At 38.1% G+C, this 19108-nt stretch overlaps 1 protein-coding gene across 1 annotated transcript in view; it reads right to left on the bottom strand.

The window, feature by feature from the left end:
• The window catches only part of LOC136857005 (kanadaptin), a 152772-nt gene extending 134568 nt beyond the window's left edge, over nt 1–18204 (bottom strand). Inside the window, exon 1 of the mRNA XM_067135339.2 lies at nt 17235–18204. Within this exon, the coding sequence (XP_066991440.2) occupies nt 17235–17882 (648 nt within the window). The 5' untranslated portion in view covers nt 17883–18204. The remainder of the gene's footprint in view (nt 1–17234) is intronic.
• Between the last annotated feature and the right edge of the window lie 904 nt (nt 18205–19108).

Below are 19108 nucleotides of genomic sequence, written 5' to 3'. Positions count from 1 at the left end.
AGAAAGGATATTAAGGACATATTAGTACTTTAATCACAGTGAGAGTTGTTTACTGATCTTGCATGCTTTACTTTCTGTTATCAGGAACAATTCAAGATTCTTTGACAAAAAGAATGTATCAGTCCACAATGATGGTATAGATATACAATCTGTACATGAAAAGACACAAGAAAACTACCTTATCATATATAGAATGAATAGCAAGCACAATAAGTGTCCAATTAAGAATGTACATGTTAGTAGTATTTACTACAAACAAAACTCTTCTTGTTTTTTTTATTGGGGCATCTTTCTTTGATTTCTTTCTTGGATAACAACTGCCAGGAACTTCTGTCTGGGACCAATAACCATACTGCTTTGCACATTACAAGAACAATCATCAACACCACCACTTCAGTCAAAAGAAACTGAAGACTTCCTGAATGTATTCATAGGGAACATGTTTTTGCAACTAGAATTCCATTCAAATGATATGATGAAAATCGCAGGGAAAAAAATGTGGAAAGAACCACAGTGGAAAAGCAATCCTCTATACAACGATCATGGCCTAAATTACTGATAAATACGATGATAAGTTTCAATGAAAGAAAATGGAAAAATAACACTCTTGCAGCATTAGGAAATAAATCTGTCATAAGATCATATGTTGATGAAAGAAGAAATTCAAACTGTCCTTTGAAGGAACAAAAGAGGGACTTAAGTTTAAGATGGAACTCATACAACAAGAAGATATAAGAGCCTATAATGAAAATCTAGGAGCAAAGAATTCCAATCAGGTTACAAAATGAGGTAAGTAATGATGTACAAAAGTCTATTAAGAATTAAGAATGTACATGTTAGTAGTATTTACTACAAACAAAACTCTTCTTGTTTTTTTTATAGGGGCATCTTTCTTTGATTTCTTTCTTGGATAACAACTGCCAGGAACTTCTGTCTGGGACCAATAACCATACTGCTTTGCACATTACAAGAACAATCAACAACACCACCACTTCAGTCAAAAGAAACTGAAGCCTATAATGAAAATCTAGGAGCAAAGAATTCCAATCAGGTTACAAAATGAGGTAAGTAATGATGTACAAAAGTCTATTAAGAATTAAGAATGTACATGTTAGTACATGTTGATTTTCCTATGTCCATATCAGATTTGAATGGCATTTTATTTTCCTTGGTTTTTTATAAATGAACATTACATTATTTGAAATAATTTTATACCAATGAATCAGAATATAACAAAAGAAGTACTTTCTTAAACATAAATTCATCATTAAAAATAAAAGGAGGTATATGAGCAATGAAATTGTATTACTAAGTAATTCAATATTTCCATGTCTCTTTTCATACATCTAGCAACCATTCATTTAACGTAATTTCAATATCTCCATCCAATACAATTTTCTGTTATTGAAATTAGCTTACCTTCTTTTGGCTCATGGTAAGAAAAATTTTTGCTCTGATCCATCTTCAATTCCTGCAAGGGTGTCATTGTAGGAATCCACAAAAATATTTGTGATGATGGCCCAGCTGGAGAGAAAATGGTAGGTGACTAAGATGAAGATGTAACATCTATGCTGCGTTTGGTAGATTTAGTAAGACAATACGTCGGAAAAAGTTCTCAGAAAAATAAATATGCAATAAAAGAGAGGTTTTAGAAAAGTAGTTTATCATTACAGGTTGAGAAATTAACTGTAATTTTAAATATTATACTAAAAATGTTTGAAGCTGGAGTACAGAAAGTGTACTGCTGCACTACAATGAAATTCTTTCCAGATTTTACCTAGTAATTCTGGTTCCAGTAAATACTATAAACAAAATCGAGAAGCAGGATGTTTCTCCTACAGGAGAGAAGCAACTGACAGAAAAACGTACACAATACCTTGAGTAATTCAATGGTCAGAGGTATGTAGTAAGATTTACTGTTTAGTTACAACTTATCTCTTATGAGGTTTAAGAGACTGAAGTAAATATTTTGAAATGGAGAAAGTGTTGAAAAAGATAATGAATTACAGATCACACTCGAATATCAAACCTTGCTCTTTAAGCAGTAAAGTCTAATAAATGTTATTGAAAATTACTTATGTGGAAAATGTTGCTTTCGCTAACCAAGAAATAAATAAGAAAGCATACATACATACATTCATACAGAAACAGCACAAAAATATAACCAGTCAGCAATGTAATAGAAATAATATCAAACTGATGTGCTTATCTAGGATCAGGTCAAAAGGAACTTTTATTCTAAAATAGGCATTTGTACATTCTACATGTAATCTTCAGGAAAATGTGTGTCACTTTTATCAGCACTGGTGCAAACATTTAAAAACTATGATATAAATATTTTAGTCTGGATAAAAGTAATAGTGCCTATTAACAAAACTGTCTGTAAACTGTCAATTTAATTATTTTACCAAAAATATTACTGACACATTATTATTTAACTAGCAAATGTACCCGTGCTTCGCATGGTATTCTACGTTGTATATGGATATCGAAGTAAATTACTGTATATGCAGTGAATATTTTTTTTTAAATTGCATGTCTCTTAGCGTTATCCGAGAAACAGCATGAGGAGGTCCTCATACATTGTTTCCAATGTAAAGTGCGAGTTGTGGAGTTGTGATGATAATGGCAGGCTCATTTGTCTACTGCCATTCACAATCAAGTTGGGAAATTTTCATTATAATAGAAGGCCCCCTTTGTCTATTGTGCGGTCACAACCGATTTGGGGAGTTTTCGTTACAATGGTAGGCCCCCTTTCCTGCTTCCAGACACAATCGTATAAGGAAGTATTGAAGAAAATTGCATGCTTCCCTACCTTCTGCCAGTCAAATCGAGAAGGGAATTATTCATTACAATGGTAGGCCCTCCTTACTAATGCCAGTTACAAAGGAGTTGGAGAAGGACCCCATTCCTACTGTCAGTCAAAGTCAATGTGGGAGAGTATTGAATACAATAGCAAATGCCCTCCTGCTGACAGTCACTATCGATTTGTAAAGTATTAACATTATAATGGCAGACACACACTTTCTAGATCGCTAAAAATCAACTTCAATGAATACTGTATATATAGATCGATATACAAAAGTATATGCATGTTTACAGTATTGCAGACCTTCATTTACAGATTAACCCTCCAAGTGATACGTAAAAACCTCCTAAGTGATAAGCGACTGTAACGTCTAAGTTTTTTAAATTCATAAAAAATACAAAAGACAGTAAAAAATATCATATTACATATCTTTTTGTTCAGTATAAACTAGAGAATGCGATTATGTAATAATATAGAGTACATACCTTGATTCCATTTTATTGGGGGTGGTGAATTTCAGTTTTTCACTTTTGAAAAAAAACATGTTTCAATTTTCACTGTACGCAGCTTTAAAACTATACAAAACCGAAACAAAAGGTAAATGTATAAAATGTTCACCCTTTTGTTAGCAACAAAAGACTTAGAGTACATATTTACCGTAAAACTAAAGAACAGAAAGTTATGTACAAAAAACAAAAACTATATACATCTCTTCTTCGGGCATAAGTTTTTACTTCGAGTCACTCGCAAGAGTTTTTCTTTTCCTCCCCTTTACTATGGGCCTGTAGAAGTGTTTCAACATATGGTAGCAAGTAAGATGAATGCCAGAATAACACTTAGGGCACCAGAAGTTACTTTGCTTTCTTTTTATAGCAGGATCTTCCGAACAAACTATGCATAATCTTTCTTTTCGCCCAGGTAAATGTTGCAGACAATGTTCATCTTGTTGGCCGAGTATTGGATGTTCAGGCTGAACTCCATCTGCTAAAGCTAACACTGTACAATGCAGTCCACAAACTCATCTCGGTCCATAGGCTTATCTGTATTCTTAGAATACAAAACAAATGCATCAAATACAGCAATGTCGAGAAGATTGAAAAATATTATTTTCCAATATTTTTTACTGGTTCTGCTACAGGATAGATGATAAATGCTTTTGTCACTGTTATCAACATGAACGACTGTAACATCAGTTTTGGAGACATAAGATATCCTCATTAAAAATTTCAACTCCCCCCCGCAAAAAAAGTTTCTTTATTTTTCAAGGAGGTTCGAAATACCAATTTTCACGTCTGTAACATCTTTCGTTTTTGATATGTAAGTACCCTCACACAAAGAATTCAACCCCTCCTCCACTTCTTTTCATGCCCCCCCCCCCCCTCAAAGTGGATTTTCAGAAAACAAAAAAGTATGTGTTTCTTTATTTTTAAAGAAGATTCCAAATACAAATTTTCATGTCTGTAACCTCTTCAGTTTTTGGAATATAAGTATCCTCATAAAAGGAATTCAAGCCCTCTTTCATTTCGTTTACAACCCCCTTAAGTGGACTTTCCAAAAAAACAAAAAAATACATTGTTTCTTCATTTTTAATGATTGCAAATACCAATTTTCATGTCTTTAACATCTTCAGTTTTTGAGGTATCAATATCCTAATAAAAATAATTCAACCCCTTTTTCAGTCGATTTGACCATCCCTAAGTGTTTTTTCTGGAAACAAAATTAAGAGATTAATTGTACCATTTTGTCGTCTGCAACATGTTACATTTTTTAGATATACTCATTTTAAAAATTCACCCCTTTTTCACTCCTGTTTTTATTTTTAAAGTAGATTCCAAATACCAATTTTTACGTCTGTAAACTGTTAAGTTTTAGAGATATAGATGTACTCATTTAAACAATTCACCCCTCTTTTTGCCTCCTTAGTGAAGGAATATCCAAACAAACATCCTCCCTTAGTGAGCACCTACACTATAATATAAATGTATCCCCAAAGTTTTGGCTGGGCGTTGATTACAGACTTCGCCTTTTATACAGAGAGATTACGCTAGTACTTTGCAGGCAACCTGTTGATTTTTTCAAAACGGCTCAATATCATCTGCACACTGATCGGACTAAATGTTAGCACTTTTCTTTGGACATTGGAGTAGCAAGTTTTCTGAATTTCCTTCCAAAGGACACCAAAAATTTTGTGTTTCTGTGTACATGGAGCATATTTCTTGTTTTGTGGCCATCACACACATATTTTTTCATCTGCAGAAATCCTATAAAAGTTCACTTCATCAGACCACAGCACAGTGTTCTCCCTAGGATCTTTTTAATGGGCCCTGCCGTTTTTACAGACCGCCTGGCTAACAATCTAGACAGATACTAATTACGTAATATTAATACATATTTGAGTCGTTGGGTGCTCCAAATTAAAACGTAAATACTGTAAAACAGTTAAAACTGTTTATTTAATAAAATTTGTTAGTCAGCAAAATTGCATCGATTGCATGGGAGTTTAAACGTTGAGCTTGACTATCGCATAGTGTTGTGCTCAAGCGGTGTATGGATTAGCGTGGAATCGCATATGATCACTCGATTCTGCATGAGGTTACAAACGCATATGGCACTCCACAGCAACCGAGTGGTAAGCCCCAGAGTTACATGATAACAAAGAAGCAGTAGAGTAGAACACTAGTTCAAAATACTCTTATGTCTTGTTCGTGATAATAATACTAGAATAATTCAATTTTGCAGTTAATGTTTACCTACCTTTTATCATTGTCAATGCCCTGAGGGGGATAAATTGAGATTTTATCATATTAATTTTTTACGTAGAATTCCCTGCCCAGCTACTCATTCCTGCCACCCGGCTGATGAAAATTTCTGCGGAGATCACTGCAGCATATTATGTTGTATTATTCTTTGTGGCTGTTAGCAAAAGTTAATTACTTATGAATAGCCTACATATTACGTTTCGACATTTGTGGCTTTTACTTGGCAATATGACTATTGTGCCTTGCATCTTCCAGTCCCCTATAAATAATCAAATGTCAATAGCTTAGCATCATATAGAATACTATGTATTTTAAGCACAATACAAGCAAGAAAACAGGTTCTTTTCAGTTTCCTGGCAGATTCATGCAGAAGGCAATACGTACCAGCATCATCCAGACTACAACGCTCTTTTACACCTAGAACACCATCTTGGAGAAACAGGGATTTTGATACCTACCAGGCATGATACTTGGCAAAATTGCACCATCAGAATAACAGAGAATGACCAACGTGTTTTATGTAAAATGTCTGATGACCCTTAAACATCTGTCCATCACATATCACATTAAACAGGGCTGGCTCTTCTGGCTGTGCATCAAATAGTTCAAAAGGAAAATCCACACATTTTCCATTTCACAAGAGTGCAACTTTTGAGACCAGAGAATCATCAGCTGAGGTTAGAATTCTGTGTGGGTTTTACAGTGCCATCACCAGGACCCAAACATTACTGCCTGTGTACTTTGGAGTGAAGAGGCCACATTTATGATTGAAAGAGTATTAAATATTCACAATGTCCATTACTGAGCTTTAGCCAACCCTCACATCCAATATGAAAGGGCCTTCCAACAGCACTGGTCAATGAACGAGCGGGTTGCAATTTTAGAAAGCTCCATGATAGAACCATGTTTATTACCATATAGACTAAATGCATGCACATACCTTACTTTCTTGCAGGATGGCATTCGGGAGCTGACAGAAGGCATATCACTTCAATTATGTCAAAGAATTTGGTTTCATCAAGATGAAGCACCAGCATATTGGGGAAGGACTGTGCAACAACATTTGAATGCAACTTGGCCTTGGTTGTGATCATTCCATACGATTCAATGCCATGTCGTCCAGCTCCATGGCTAAATGGTTAGCGTGCTGGCCTTTGGTCACAGGGGTCCCAGGTTCGATTCCCGGCAGGGTTGGGAATTTTAACCATAATTAGTTAATTCCCCTGGCATGGGAACTGGGTGTATGTGTCGTCTTCATCATCATTTCATCCTCATCACGACGCGCAGATTACCTACAGGCGCCAAATCAAAATACCTGCACCTGGCGAGCCTGTGTCCTTGGACACATCCTGGCACTAAAAGCCATATGCGTGTTTAGCAACCTTTCTTCGTTAAATGAAACAACACCAGTGTGAATGTGCCCCGTTAGCTTGAAATTGTCCTCAGGGTGGTACTTTTCAGGTGACCTCACAGAAAAAATTTGCCATGTCTGCAACCACCCTGAGGACAATTTCAAGCTAACGGGGCACATTCACATTGGTGTTGTTTCATTTAACGCAGAAAGGTTGCTAAACACGCAGAAGGAAATGATTTGATGCCCTGAACTATGTATTACTGTTAATGGGGGCAAATTCAAACAGTTACTGTAGATCAGCCAATGACGTATGTGTTACTTTATTGAGATGCATGTTCAAAGGATTTATTTTATATTATTATTTTGTAAATTTTTGTGCTAATTTCAGTTTTATTTGAACGAAAATTTCATATTTGCACATTACATAAACAGCCTAGAAAACCAATAATAACAGCCAAGAGAGTTTGCTGTGCCGACCACACAACACCTCATTCTATAGAGAAAATGATGATAAATGGATAATAACAAGTGAATTACCATCTGTAAAACAAGAAAAAATAATCTTACTTAAAAGTATTTCTGGGGGTTTGAATTGTAAACCAAGCACTCATTACACAAATGTAACAAAAAATGCTTCACCACTAAGCTAACACACTGGAAAACTGACTGCTGTCTTCCTACCATAGCAGGAGTAACACACTTCAGATCCGATGTTGTCAGATACTCAAATTTCAATTCTAACACATCAAAACACTTTGCAAAATTTTAATTGAGATAATTGGACTTAGAATACTCTATGAATTCATGTTCTAGTCTTCTTATATGGCCATTTCCGCAGACTATATATAGTAATACGGCATCTGTTCCCTACGTTAGGGGCAGCCTGAAAGAATCCTGGCAGTAGGTATAAAATGCCATTGAGTGTGGCATGCCCACCGTACTAATAGCCTATAAAATAATCGAGAGCGAGTCGAGGACTCAGAAGCGGTTAGGGAGTCTCCCAAAAGCGATGTGCAGTTCCTGGTGTTCTCGTCCTGGGCGACATGTGAAGTGGGCAACCAGCGACAAAGATAGCAAGCATAAATATCTTGACCCTTACTGGCAAGACAGAAGAACTAATAGAATATATGGAAAAACAGGACATTGCATTGTTGGGATTGAATGAAATCAAGTGGAAAGGAACAGAAGAGACTGAGGAATGAGTTTCAGTTGTTTGAAGTGGAGGTGTGAAACTGCAATAATAGAGTTGGTTTTATTGTGAGGAAAGACTGGTACAGTACATAGAGAAGGGCTACCAGGTAAATGACAGAATAATGAATTGTGCACGGTACATGGTGTATTCAAAGATGTGTTGGTTCAGCTGATGAAGGACACCACTATTTCACGCTGCTCAGAAGTGACATCACTGCTACTTGTCAGACACTTACTGGAGGCTGAGATATGTCATTTTACGTTCTACCTGTTTCGGCTGTGCCATTAACAACAAATTGGCAAATTTTGAGTAGTGTCACTTCTGAAGCGGGAGGGTGTGATATCTAAGTTCAAGATGCTGAATCAACTGCTACAATGCTAAATAGCTAGCTGTCTTTACATATCATGCAAGCTACTTTCTTGGTAATTACCTTCAATCAATAATCTCCCAGTTTAAATTTGGATTTACTACCCAGAAAAAATGTGAGAGTAGGCTGGCTAGTATCTGAGTACTGTGATGAGGTTAATGACTATGATGAGGACAATGACTTTGAAATGGGACAGGCACAAGCTCTTCCACTGCTATTTCTTCACTTGTTACACTTCCACTGTTTCAAATGTTTTTTGACTGGGATGTTCGTCTTCAGTAGAAACAATTTTATGGACTGAGGTGACGTGCTTCTTTAGGTTGCTAGTGTTGCAAGATTTTCCTCCTTGTGAGTAATTCTTTTTACAAATGCGGCAAATGGCACTGGCAGGATCCAAATGGAAATAAGTTTCACACTTCACTCATGTTATCCAGAAGTGGTAGATTACAAAACGCACAGCTTCTGCGACTTGAAATTGTAAATAACAATAAAAACCACATTCTTAAGGGGTCACCAGGTTATGATCCATTATTCAAGATAATACCTGTCATTTCTATTGTAGAAAATATGTACCTGGAACACGTTTCACCTGGAAAATGCTTATCAGTTGATGAGTCTATGCTGAAGTTTACAGGAAGGCTGTTGTGTAAGCAATACCTTCCTTCAAAGCCATCGACAAAAAGGGATGTGAAATTATGGACACTGTACGACAGGAAAAGTGGTTTCCTTTGCAAGTTTCAGACTATGCAGGAAAGGGCAGAGATGTGGCAGTCTCTCAGGAAACTTTGGGAGAGAAAGTGGTGAGAAGCCTAACAGAGGATTTTGAGAATACTGGCAGAATTGTGTAATGTGGACAAATTTTTTTCAAGCCCTGCGCTTTTCACCCATCTTTTTGAGAAAGGTGCCTGTGGGACAGTGAGATGTAACTGCAAAGGACTACCTCAAGAGATGAAAACCCTGAAAATGAAAAAAGGGCAATAACCTAAGTTCTGGCATCTTCCATCCAAAAGAAATGCTAGCGGGAACGTGGCAGGATACTGGCCGGGTAAACATGCTATTGACCGTTCACACATCTGAGATTGTGAAGATGCAGAAGATGTCAAAAAATAAGTAAAAATGGCTACGTGACTGTCGAAAAACCCAAATCAGTTGTAAATTAAACTATGAAATTAATGGAGTTGATAAATTAAATTTGATCAACTGAAAACTAACTATGCATTTGTTCACAAGAAACTGAAGTGGTATCAGGTCTTAGTGCAGTTTCAATGAGAAAATACCATAACAAATGGAAGAATATTGTACAATAAGCTTCAAAAAAGGACAATTAGTACAGTACTTCTGACATCAGAAATTTTGCCATAATGGGATTTCTATAAGAGTATCAGCGCAGTCCACCAGCAAAACGAGGAAGACCTTCTGATTACATACCTCAAGCGTGCCTGACAGAGAGGCACTTTCTTGGGGAGCAACAGGACAAGAGTCACAAACCTAATTGTGTAGTATCAAGATACTTTCTGATTGTCATGCAGTGCTAACACCTGATAAGGTATAACAAAGGAACTCTTCGCCATAAAGAATGCTCAGGTAAGAAAGCTAGCAGGAGTGAAATATATATGTCTTGGAAACAGTAACGAGTATATCTTTACGATATAGTAGCCCAACTAATTATATACAATTATGTGATTAAACAGTGCGACCCCAAATTGGGTTGTATTGGTTATCATTAACTGTATGAACAAATGCACACCTATGGGGCTGTAAACTAATGTTCTGATATTAGGTTTAGCATACCTATGCATTTGAAAGGATGAGTTGTTCTCGTACATAGTGAAGGGCTTTCACAGTTCTTCTCACCATTAGTTTAGGCCTATCTTATTCAAAGCATAATTCACATTCATTGGTTAGACCTGCCATTTCTTGATAGATGAAGTACTTCTGCCTCTGTCTCTTGGCACAGCCCAGACCAAAATATAGTTTCCACCGAAGTTCCAATCTCATCCATGGCTGTGACAACATGATTCTTGGGTCTGGGTATAGCTGAGTAATGACATTCAGAGCACAACCAGTGCGCCTGATTCTTATGAAAGGTTGTTGTTACTCATAGGGTTAGTCGTGCTGCAATAGCACTTTCTGACCCAGTAAGGAAAGCAATGACAAACTACTTCATTCCTCATCTTGCCTAGTACGCCTCATTTACGCGCCACCATCAGTTGTTGCGGTTTCCCTGTAACCGCATAACTTTTGGTTGTGCTATTTGAGTATCCAACCAGCCTCTGGGCCAACAGACAACAGAGACCTGAAACAGAACTCAAGGAGTTGTATTGACCCATTCGCTTAGCCAGCTTGATCTACTTACAGTAACTGCTGAGTATGACTTGTTGGACATTGCACTTTGTCTCTTTTACCATTTAACTTTTTATTTCATCTATAACAACCAGACTATATATATTGTGAAGTGACACCTCACCCAGTGTTCAGAATCTAAACTCCCATAAACAGAATGTCAAGCTGAGCACCAATGCAGGGTCACAAATTACCACTTACACAAGTCTTATTACTCTTTGTTCCTTGGTTCGAAACAGAATCCACAGTTCCCTTCTCATACTTACTTCCCACATTTTCTTCCTCATCCTTAGTCATAAACATGCCTGTACCTGTCTCAAAGTCACTGCAGTTAAATTCTTCGCCCACGTAACTGCTTAAATACTTAATAGATCATCTAGGTTTCTGTTACCAAGTCCCTAGCAATGGATTTGCTCACAAAGTCCTATTCAGTCAAATAACCAGCATCACAACTCACCAACTCAAACAATCCACAAGACAAGCAAACACTTCGCCGGCTAGCAAAGTACTCATAACGAACCCATATGGGGTCACATTAGCACACTACAAGAAGAATGGAATAATAATAATAATAATAATAATAATAATAATAATAATAATAATAATAATAATAATAATAATAATAATAATTTATTGCAGCCAATAGCCATTAATACTGACACAGTAATACAATGATGTAGATATGTGGTTATTCCTTTATACAGAACTTTGTAAGAGATTACCCTCTCTTTTCCATCTTAACACATGCCATCTACAGCATGTTGCACCACAGAGCTTGGGCACACCGTCTGGTCCAGGGTTGTGAAATTCTTTCTGTCTGCATATCCTGAGGTGGACCATGTACTGCTACCTGGGTCACAAGACGGTGCAACTCAGAGTTGGCTTCTTCCAGTCTTCTAAAGCATCCGTACTGCAGAAGTCCAGCCAAATCGCCATTTTCTTCTGCTGCAGTTCGTTTAGCACTTTGTCATGGCTTAATATACAAGACAAAGGCAGAATCAAATGAAGCTCCTCAAAGAGGAACAGCCCTTTCTAGCTCGTTTACCGTACGTGACGGTGCTCACTTAGAAAGGCTGCCTCCGTAGTCATCTAACGTATATCACTAATGTCATGTATCGCTTTGACTGCTTGAGTGGTCCTGTATGTAATATCCTGGCTGAAAGTGTTTCCCTTGTGGGAACAAGAATAGAACCTAGTTAAATATAATATCACAAACAGATGTCAGGAAGAGGTCTTAAACAGCCCTCAAACATAATGGTCAAATGTGATTGTAGCGCATCCATACTTTTAATAGATTTATGGCCCCATATATGGATGGGAAATTACAGACAATTAATGTTCTCATGTACACATATGGCAAACAATGTGTTAACACAGCCTCTTAGTAACACAGGAAATCATAGACAACAGTTCCATATTCTTAAAATAGAGCTGATGAATCTCTTTGGTTCAGCGTAGTCGTAATTAATAGGCCCCAGATTGAAAAGAAAGACTACGTGGGCATGTACGATTCTGGTATTCACCAGAGGTACATGTGGAAAACCATTATTTAGAATGGCTGAGACTGCTGAACTGGGGTTAACCCCATGACAGGACCAGGAATCAAACTTGGATTATCAAATAGAAAGTCACGAGTCTAGTATTTTGATGATAAAAGTCTTTCAAAAACCAAATTCATGTGTCTATACAAGTTATTTATTTCATTCTGAAGGTAAGTTAAGCTTATATAATTTTTTAAGGTGTAAGATGACTGGAAGAAATATGCCTATTTACAAAATTTAGGAGCGCTGGCTTTAAATAGGGTAGGTTTCCAGGTAAAACTTGACTAACAGGGAGTGCAAAACAGAGGTTAGGAATCCAACATGGTGCAGATGAAACGACATCAAAATATGCTCCACAATGTTGCCAACTTTGGTGCGGTTAGTGACAAGACCATTGGTCTTGCAACAAAATTTAATGAATTTTACTCCTTCTGTGAGTTCTTAATATATCCAGAACACATCACCACGACACTTTCAAACTTCACGGTTCGTTATTTTCACAGATTCAAATGAAATCACCCAGACCAAAGGGGTACTGCAAGGAGATCCACTAAGCCCCCTGCAAATACCCACCCCGGCATTAGTCATGTACCGAGCTCGATAGCTGCAGTCGCTTAAGTGCGGCCAGTGTCTAGTATTCGGGAGATAGTAGGTTCGAACCCTACTGTCGGCAGCGCTGAAAATGGTTTTCCGTGGTTTCCCATTTTCACACCAGGCAAATGCTGGGGCTGTACCTTAATTAAGGCCACGGCCGCTTCCTTCCCACTCCTAGCCCTTCCCTGTCCCACCGTCGCCATAAGACCTATCTGTGTCGGTGAGACATAAAATTTTAAAAACAAATTAGTCATGTACTTATACAATGACGACATAGTACTTGCTTCAACATTTACGAAAGGACGACAAGACTCCATAAATAAACTTGAAACCTGGGCCAGTAACAATGAGTTCACCATAAACCACTCAAAGACAGTATAAATGATCTTCAGGAAAGGAGGAAGAACAACTGGAAGACACTATTTTCCGATAAAAATTACCAATGCCTTCAAATATTCAGGAGTAACGCTGTGCACAATTAGCTTGCGCTGAAGTTCTGCTCTGAACTGAGTACGGGCAGGACATAACCCTGTGTGAGACACTGGGGTGGGGGGCCTCAACTCCAACACAGTGCATCCCAATGGCTGATAGGCGACATCCTGTAGATATGCAGGACAGGTGTGAATAAGGCTTATCTAAATAAACGCCCAAGGATCAACTGAGGCAAAAAGGACTGCAGTCAGATGCTTCAATGGCGGAAGAAGAAGTTTCCCAACAGCTGAGAGGGCGGACGAACTGGCTTTACAGCTCACAACTGTAGTTCTAACAATGGATGGAGCAATCTATCCTCCAATCTTACCATGAGGTAACACTATGCATGCTGGAAATGCTTTGAGAAAGAACTACCCCTGGTGGTACACGGTAACGGAAATCCACCGTCACTTCAGGTGGCGCACATAGGCCTTCGGATTCTGGGGAGTCTGTACCAGCATGCAAGATGGATTTGGAGCCATCTGGTAGCCAGACCAATGATGGACTAATGACGAACACGACGATGACTATCGCCAGAAGCCTACGGATGAAGAAGCGTCACTATTTTGGAACTATCAACATACAAACTCTGCTACAGACAGGAAAATTAAAACAGACTCTGGATGAAATGGAAAAGAAGACTATCTTAATATAGCATTACAATAGATGCATTTCACAGACATGAACACCTTTGATTCAGAGTAATATAGGATCTTCAAAGGAAAACCTGAACGGAAAATTGGAAGAAATCTGCAGCAACTTGGCAAAGCATTTTGTCAAAATATGCAAATAACAGACTGTGCAATGGACTTCAGTTCTCCCTCAGCAAAAAAAAGTCCATTCTAACATTGAAATGTGCAAACGAGAGATATACGTTGTTCAATGCATACACCCCCATAAACAAAGACAACCCAAGAAATTCTGAGAAAGTGGAAGCACTCTGGGACCAGTTAGAGAGCAAACTACAGAAAACTCCAAACAACAGTGTACAAGTTCTTATGGGTGATTTCCATGCACAAGTCGGAAGAGAACGACAGTTTTGGAAAATAGCTGGCTTCTACCTGGCTCATAACAGAACAAACACAAATGGTAAAAGGCTTGATGAAATGTGTGAAACGTTTGACCTTAAACTCATGTCCACTTACTTCAAGAGACTTCCAAGGAAAAAGAAAACATGGTGCTCTCCGCAAAAAGACCTAGGTGAATATATATATATATATATATTTTTTTTTTTTTTTGCAAGTTGCTTTACATCGCACCAACACAGATAGGTCTTATGGCGACGATGGGACAGCAAAGGGCTAGGAGTGGGAAGGAAGCGGCCGTTGCCTCAATTAAGGTACAGCCTGGTGTGAAAATGGGAAACCACGGAAAACCATCTTCAGGGCTGCCGACAAGGTGAATATCATTTGAACCATGTTGCCATCTCAGGACGAAACATTAGAGAAATTATGAATGTAGAAGTTCAGAAGGGAGCCAATCTAGACTCGGATCATTTCTTGAAATGCATAAAATTCAGGCCCCTTCCATTGAACAAAAAAAGACTGCATCTACATAGGGCGATAAAGGTAAACCATGGAAAGCTGCTTGATAACAGAAATTAGTTTTAAATACTGCTGCGGGAAAGTCAAGACCTGGGCAGATATCTGGGAAAACATGGCAAATGCAGACAAGAAAATTTCGCCATTACAATGTATCTGCAGAGACCGATGGTGGACCAAAGACTGTGACGAGGTAACTGACAGAAGAGCAGAGTCAAAGCATGGTATGCAAACAAAACGAATTACAAATTCAAGACATACAAAGCAGTGTGCAAACAGATGGCAAAGACCTTCCGGCAAGCCAAAAGAAACCAAATCTCTGATGAGATCTGCAGCATTGAGACAGAATTTAAGAAAAACAATATCATTACCTTCTACAGGACTGCCAAGCAATACTTAAATGGGTATCAAGCATCAAGCTTGAGTTTTCAAAGGGAAGATGAAAAACTGGCAGTGAACAAGGATGAAAATTGTGAAATCTTGGCCAGATACTTTGAGAAACTCCTAAACTGTGAAGAGCCCAAAGATAAAGGGCCTAGGAAAAATCCGGAACAAAGATTCAGTCCCACCAGATGAAAAAGAACTTTGTAAAATATTAACGATAACAAAGAAAAGTGGTGGGGAAATCACAATTAAAACTTTAAGGCAAGAAATAGAAAAGATCTGGGAGTGTGAAGTAATCCCAGTTGATTGGAAAATAGCTCTGATTCATCCTTTACAGAAGAAAGGTGATAGAACAGATCCTATCTACCATGGGATTTCCATTTTTCCTGTAATGTACACAGTACTATCCAAAGCACTGCAGACAAGGCTAGTGGAGCAAATAGATCATCAGCTTGGAGAATATCAAGTGGGCTTCAGAAAAGGAAGATCATGCGTGGAGCAGATCCGGAGCCCGAAAATACTGGAAAACTACATCTCCAAAGATTTGGTAGTGTTCTTCGTAGACTTCAAAAAAGGGAAGGGAAGTGCTGTTCTACATACTGGTAGAATTCAGAGTGGATGCCAGGACAACTGAAATGATTAAACAGACATTAACGGACACCCATTCAAAAGCAAAATTCATAGGGAACTCTCGAAGGAGTTAGAAATCAAAACAGGGGTCTCTTCAACTGTGTTTTGGAGAAGATCATTCGCGAATGCCAAAAAGAACTGGAAAAGAAAGGACTGCTCAACCAAGTATTGGATGATCAAACAATGGAATCGAGATCAACTGCCTTGCATTCTCAGATGACCTCACAATCCTGTCTAGAAACACTAACACAGCTACAGAGCAGATAAATATACTAAATCAGGAAGCAGATAAACCAGGACTCCAAATTCCCTTTGAGAAAACCAAATAGGCTACATGGCCAATATCAGAACAGCCCCTCGTCACTTGAAGACAGAGCCTGGTAAGATAAGAAAGAGTTGACAGCTTCGAGTACCTCGGAGAAATCGTACAGTTGGAAACTAGCGAGAGAGAGAAGCAAACTACACCAGGCGAGAGAAGATGTCCACTGCTTTTCATAGGACTAGAATTTTATAGACGAGGAGAGGCTGACAAAACAGATTTTTAAAACACTTGACAGTAGACCTAAAGTTTCCAACAAATAGTTCAGGGAGGTAAAAAAAGAATCTTGAGCAGTCTGGATTAAATCGGGAAGACATCCTGAATTGAAAAAAGTATAGATTAATGATGGATGCTTCAGCGGCTTCCATGACAAACAGAAATGGAATAGGGGATGGACAGAGGAAAGAAGACAGGCTGCAAGAGAAAGAATGAAAAGATTTTGGGCTGTAAAGAAGGTTTCCAGTAATGTCGATTGTTGCTTAACTTGATCTCAAATGGCCATAAAGGAATAGAAAATGATCGCATTTCACTGGACTAACATATTCTCAGTTATTTTTTTTTATATACGTAACATACATCTAGGGGTAGTTCTATGGGTCCCTGGTAAGTATAAAGGAAACATCTCTCCTCTCTGCTACTTTACTCACTTCAGATCATTTTAAAATGATTTTCTCATACTTAAACATGAGCCCCTGTTAAAGAAGTGCTGTCTGTTTCCGTAAGTGTCTGGCATATGCAAGGTTTGAATGTTTCATATATTCTGATTTAGGCTTATAAAAAACAAAGAATGCAATAATGTAAAATGGACAGTAGCACATTACAAGAAACTTCGATTTTTAAAGCATTCAAATGGATATAAGGAAAAAGAGCTATCATAAATATGAGAACACACTAGGGTTACAACAATAAATTGTACAAAAAATAACTCACATGAACTCGAACATACAGATTTGGCTTGATTTGATGTTTGTTAAGGAATGTCCCATGAGTGCTTCCAAGATCATATATGTAATAGCCAGTTGGTTTATCCTCTGATTCCACATTCTTATACTGCAAGACAGCATGAAACCGTGACACTGTCGGATGAGCCATGCGTACATCACATGTTGACAACCGCCCAAACACATAAAAGGACTTTGAAGACAAATCTATATTTTCCAAAATGCTTCCTGATTTTAAGACCTCAAAAGCATAATGTTCCTCAGGAATACCACCCCAATTCGGTTCCTTATATGGGAGAGGTACTGCAATATCTTTCAATTTCTGGGCAGGAGAAAGTTTATTTTGCTGTTTTGTTTCAGGAACAGTATCTTCCTCTCGTTCTTCCGTTTTAATATAATCACTACTGTCCGGTACACTGTCACTATCACCCTGCGAATCATCAGAAGGTCTGTTAACTGCACGAATTTTTCCTACCACTTTTCCCTTACGAGGACCGACAAACAGCAAAGGTTTCTTGAATACCTCACTCTTGTTAGTACTACCTAGGTCTTCCACTGGTTGGACGGCAGTTTTATCCTCTTCAAAACCCATATCCTTTTCAATTATATTGACTTGATTCACACTAGACACACTCATACCGGGAGTATAATTGTCAACTACAATAAAACATACACCAAATTTCGCCGATCAACGTAAAAAGATGATAGATTCAGCCACTATTAAATAATGAAACACGCCTTTCAGTTCTCGCCAAACACTAATCTCAATAATTCTCTTTAATCGATTACACATCCACATATTGAAGCAATAATTAAGGAACATCTTCCATGTCGACTAAACTTCCCCGATTAATCAGTTCCTTTCCTTGCAATAAAGCACAACACAAGAAAACCAAAACATTGAATAGAAACAAATCCATCTTCTTCTTTTCTACCTTGTTTATGTTTACAGAAAGATGAAATGCACCAAAGAATCTCAATATTAACCTGCAGATACTCTGAACAATTAACTTCACCATACAACATTGCGAGACAGTTGGGGCGACGCATCAAGTCGGCCGTGATGAGACACGCAGACATAATAAACAACGAGCTAGATAGTAGAGGATAATGTGTGATTTGTTTTACTATTCGCATAGTGGCTGGACAACAGTATCAAAATGTTAAATGTTAATCAGTGGAAACCGGCTTTTAAAAAATCTCTCGGAGATATAGACATCGGATACAAATTGAATTTCAGACCAAGGTCAATCAGTTCCTAACAAATCCTATTTTAAAGGAAAAGAAGCTTAAAGCTTTTATTCCTTCAGCGTCTCTCCATAAGGTTGGAGTTATCAGATGGGTACATAGGGATTTGACTGAAGATGAAATTTGCAAATTCGCTGAAACGCCCGTACCTAAAGTCGGCGCTCAGCGGATGAACAGACGCTCCATGCAGGACGGACAGGTCACATATATTCCCACAGGCACCATTAAGTTATCCTTTCGTAGCCAGACGCTACCTGCCTTCATTTCTATTTACCAGGTTCGTACCCCGGTTGAACCCTTGTTTATCAACCTACTATTTGCCGTAGATGTCAACGCTATGGCCATACTAGGAAAAATTGTAGAGCTCTAAACCTTAGATGTGCCAGTTGCGCCCACGATCACGAAACCCAAGAATTTACGGATTCTCGTAGATAATGTATCAACTGTTCTGGAGAACATTCAGTGGGATCCTTTGAGTCCCCCGAACATAAACGCCAACAAGAATTGAAGAAAAAGCAGGTTACGGAAGTTTCTAATTTCAACTCAGAATCTTTCTTCCCTCCTCTAAAAAATAGATTCGGCCCACTCTTGTCCCTCCAACAGTTTCCTCCTCTC

The sequence above is a fragment of the Anabrus simplex genome, chromosome 1 (genome assembly GCF_040414725.1).
Source record: "Anabrus simplex isolate iqAnaSimp1 chromosome 1, ASM4041472v1, whole genome shotgun sequence".
NCBI classification, from domain to species: domain Eukaryota; kingdom Metazoa; phylum Arthropoda; class Insecta; order Orthoptera; family Tettigoniidae; genus Anabrus; species Anabrus simplex.
The sequence above is the reverse complement of the archived record's forward strand: the minus strand, read 5'-3'. Positions and strand labels throughout refer to the sequence as shown.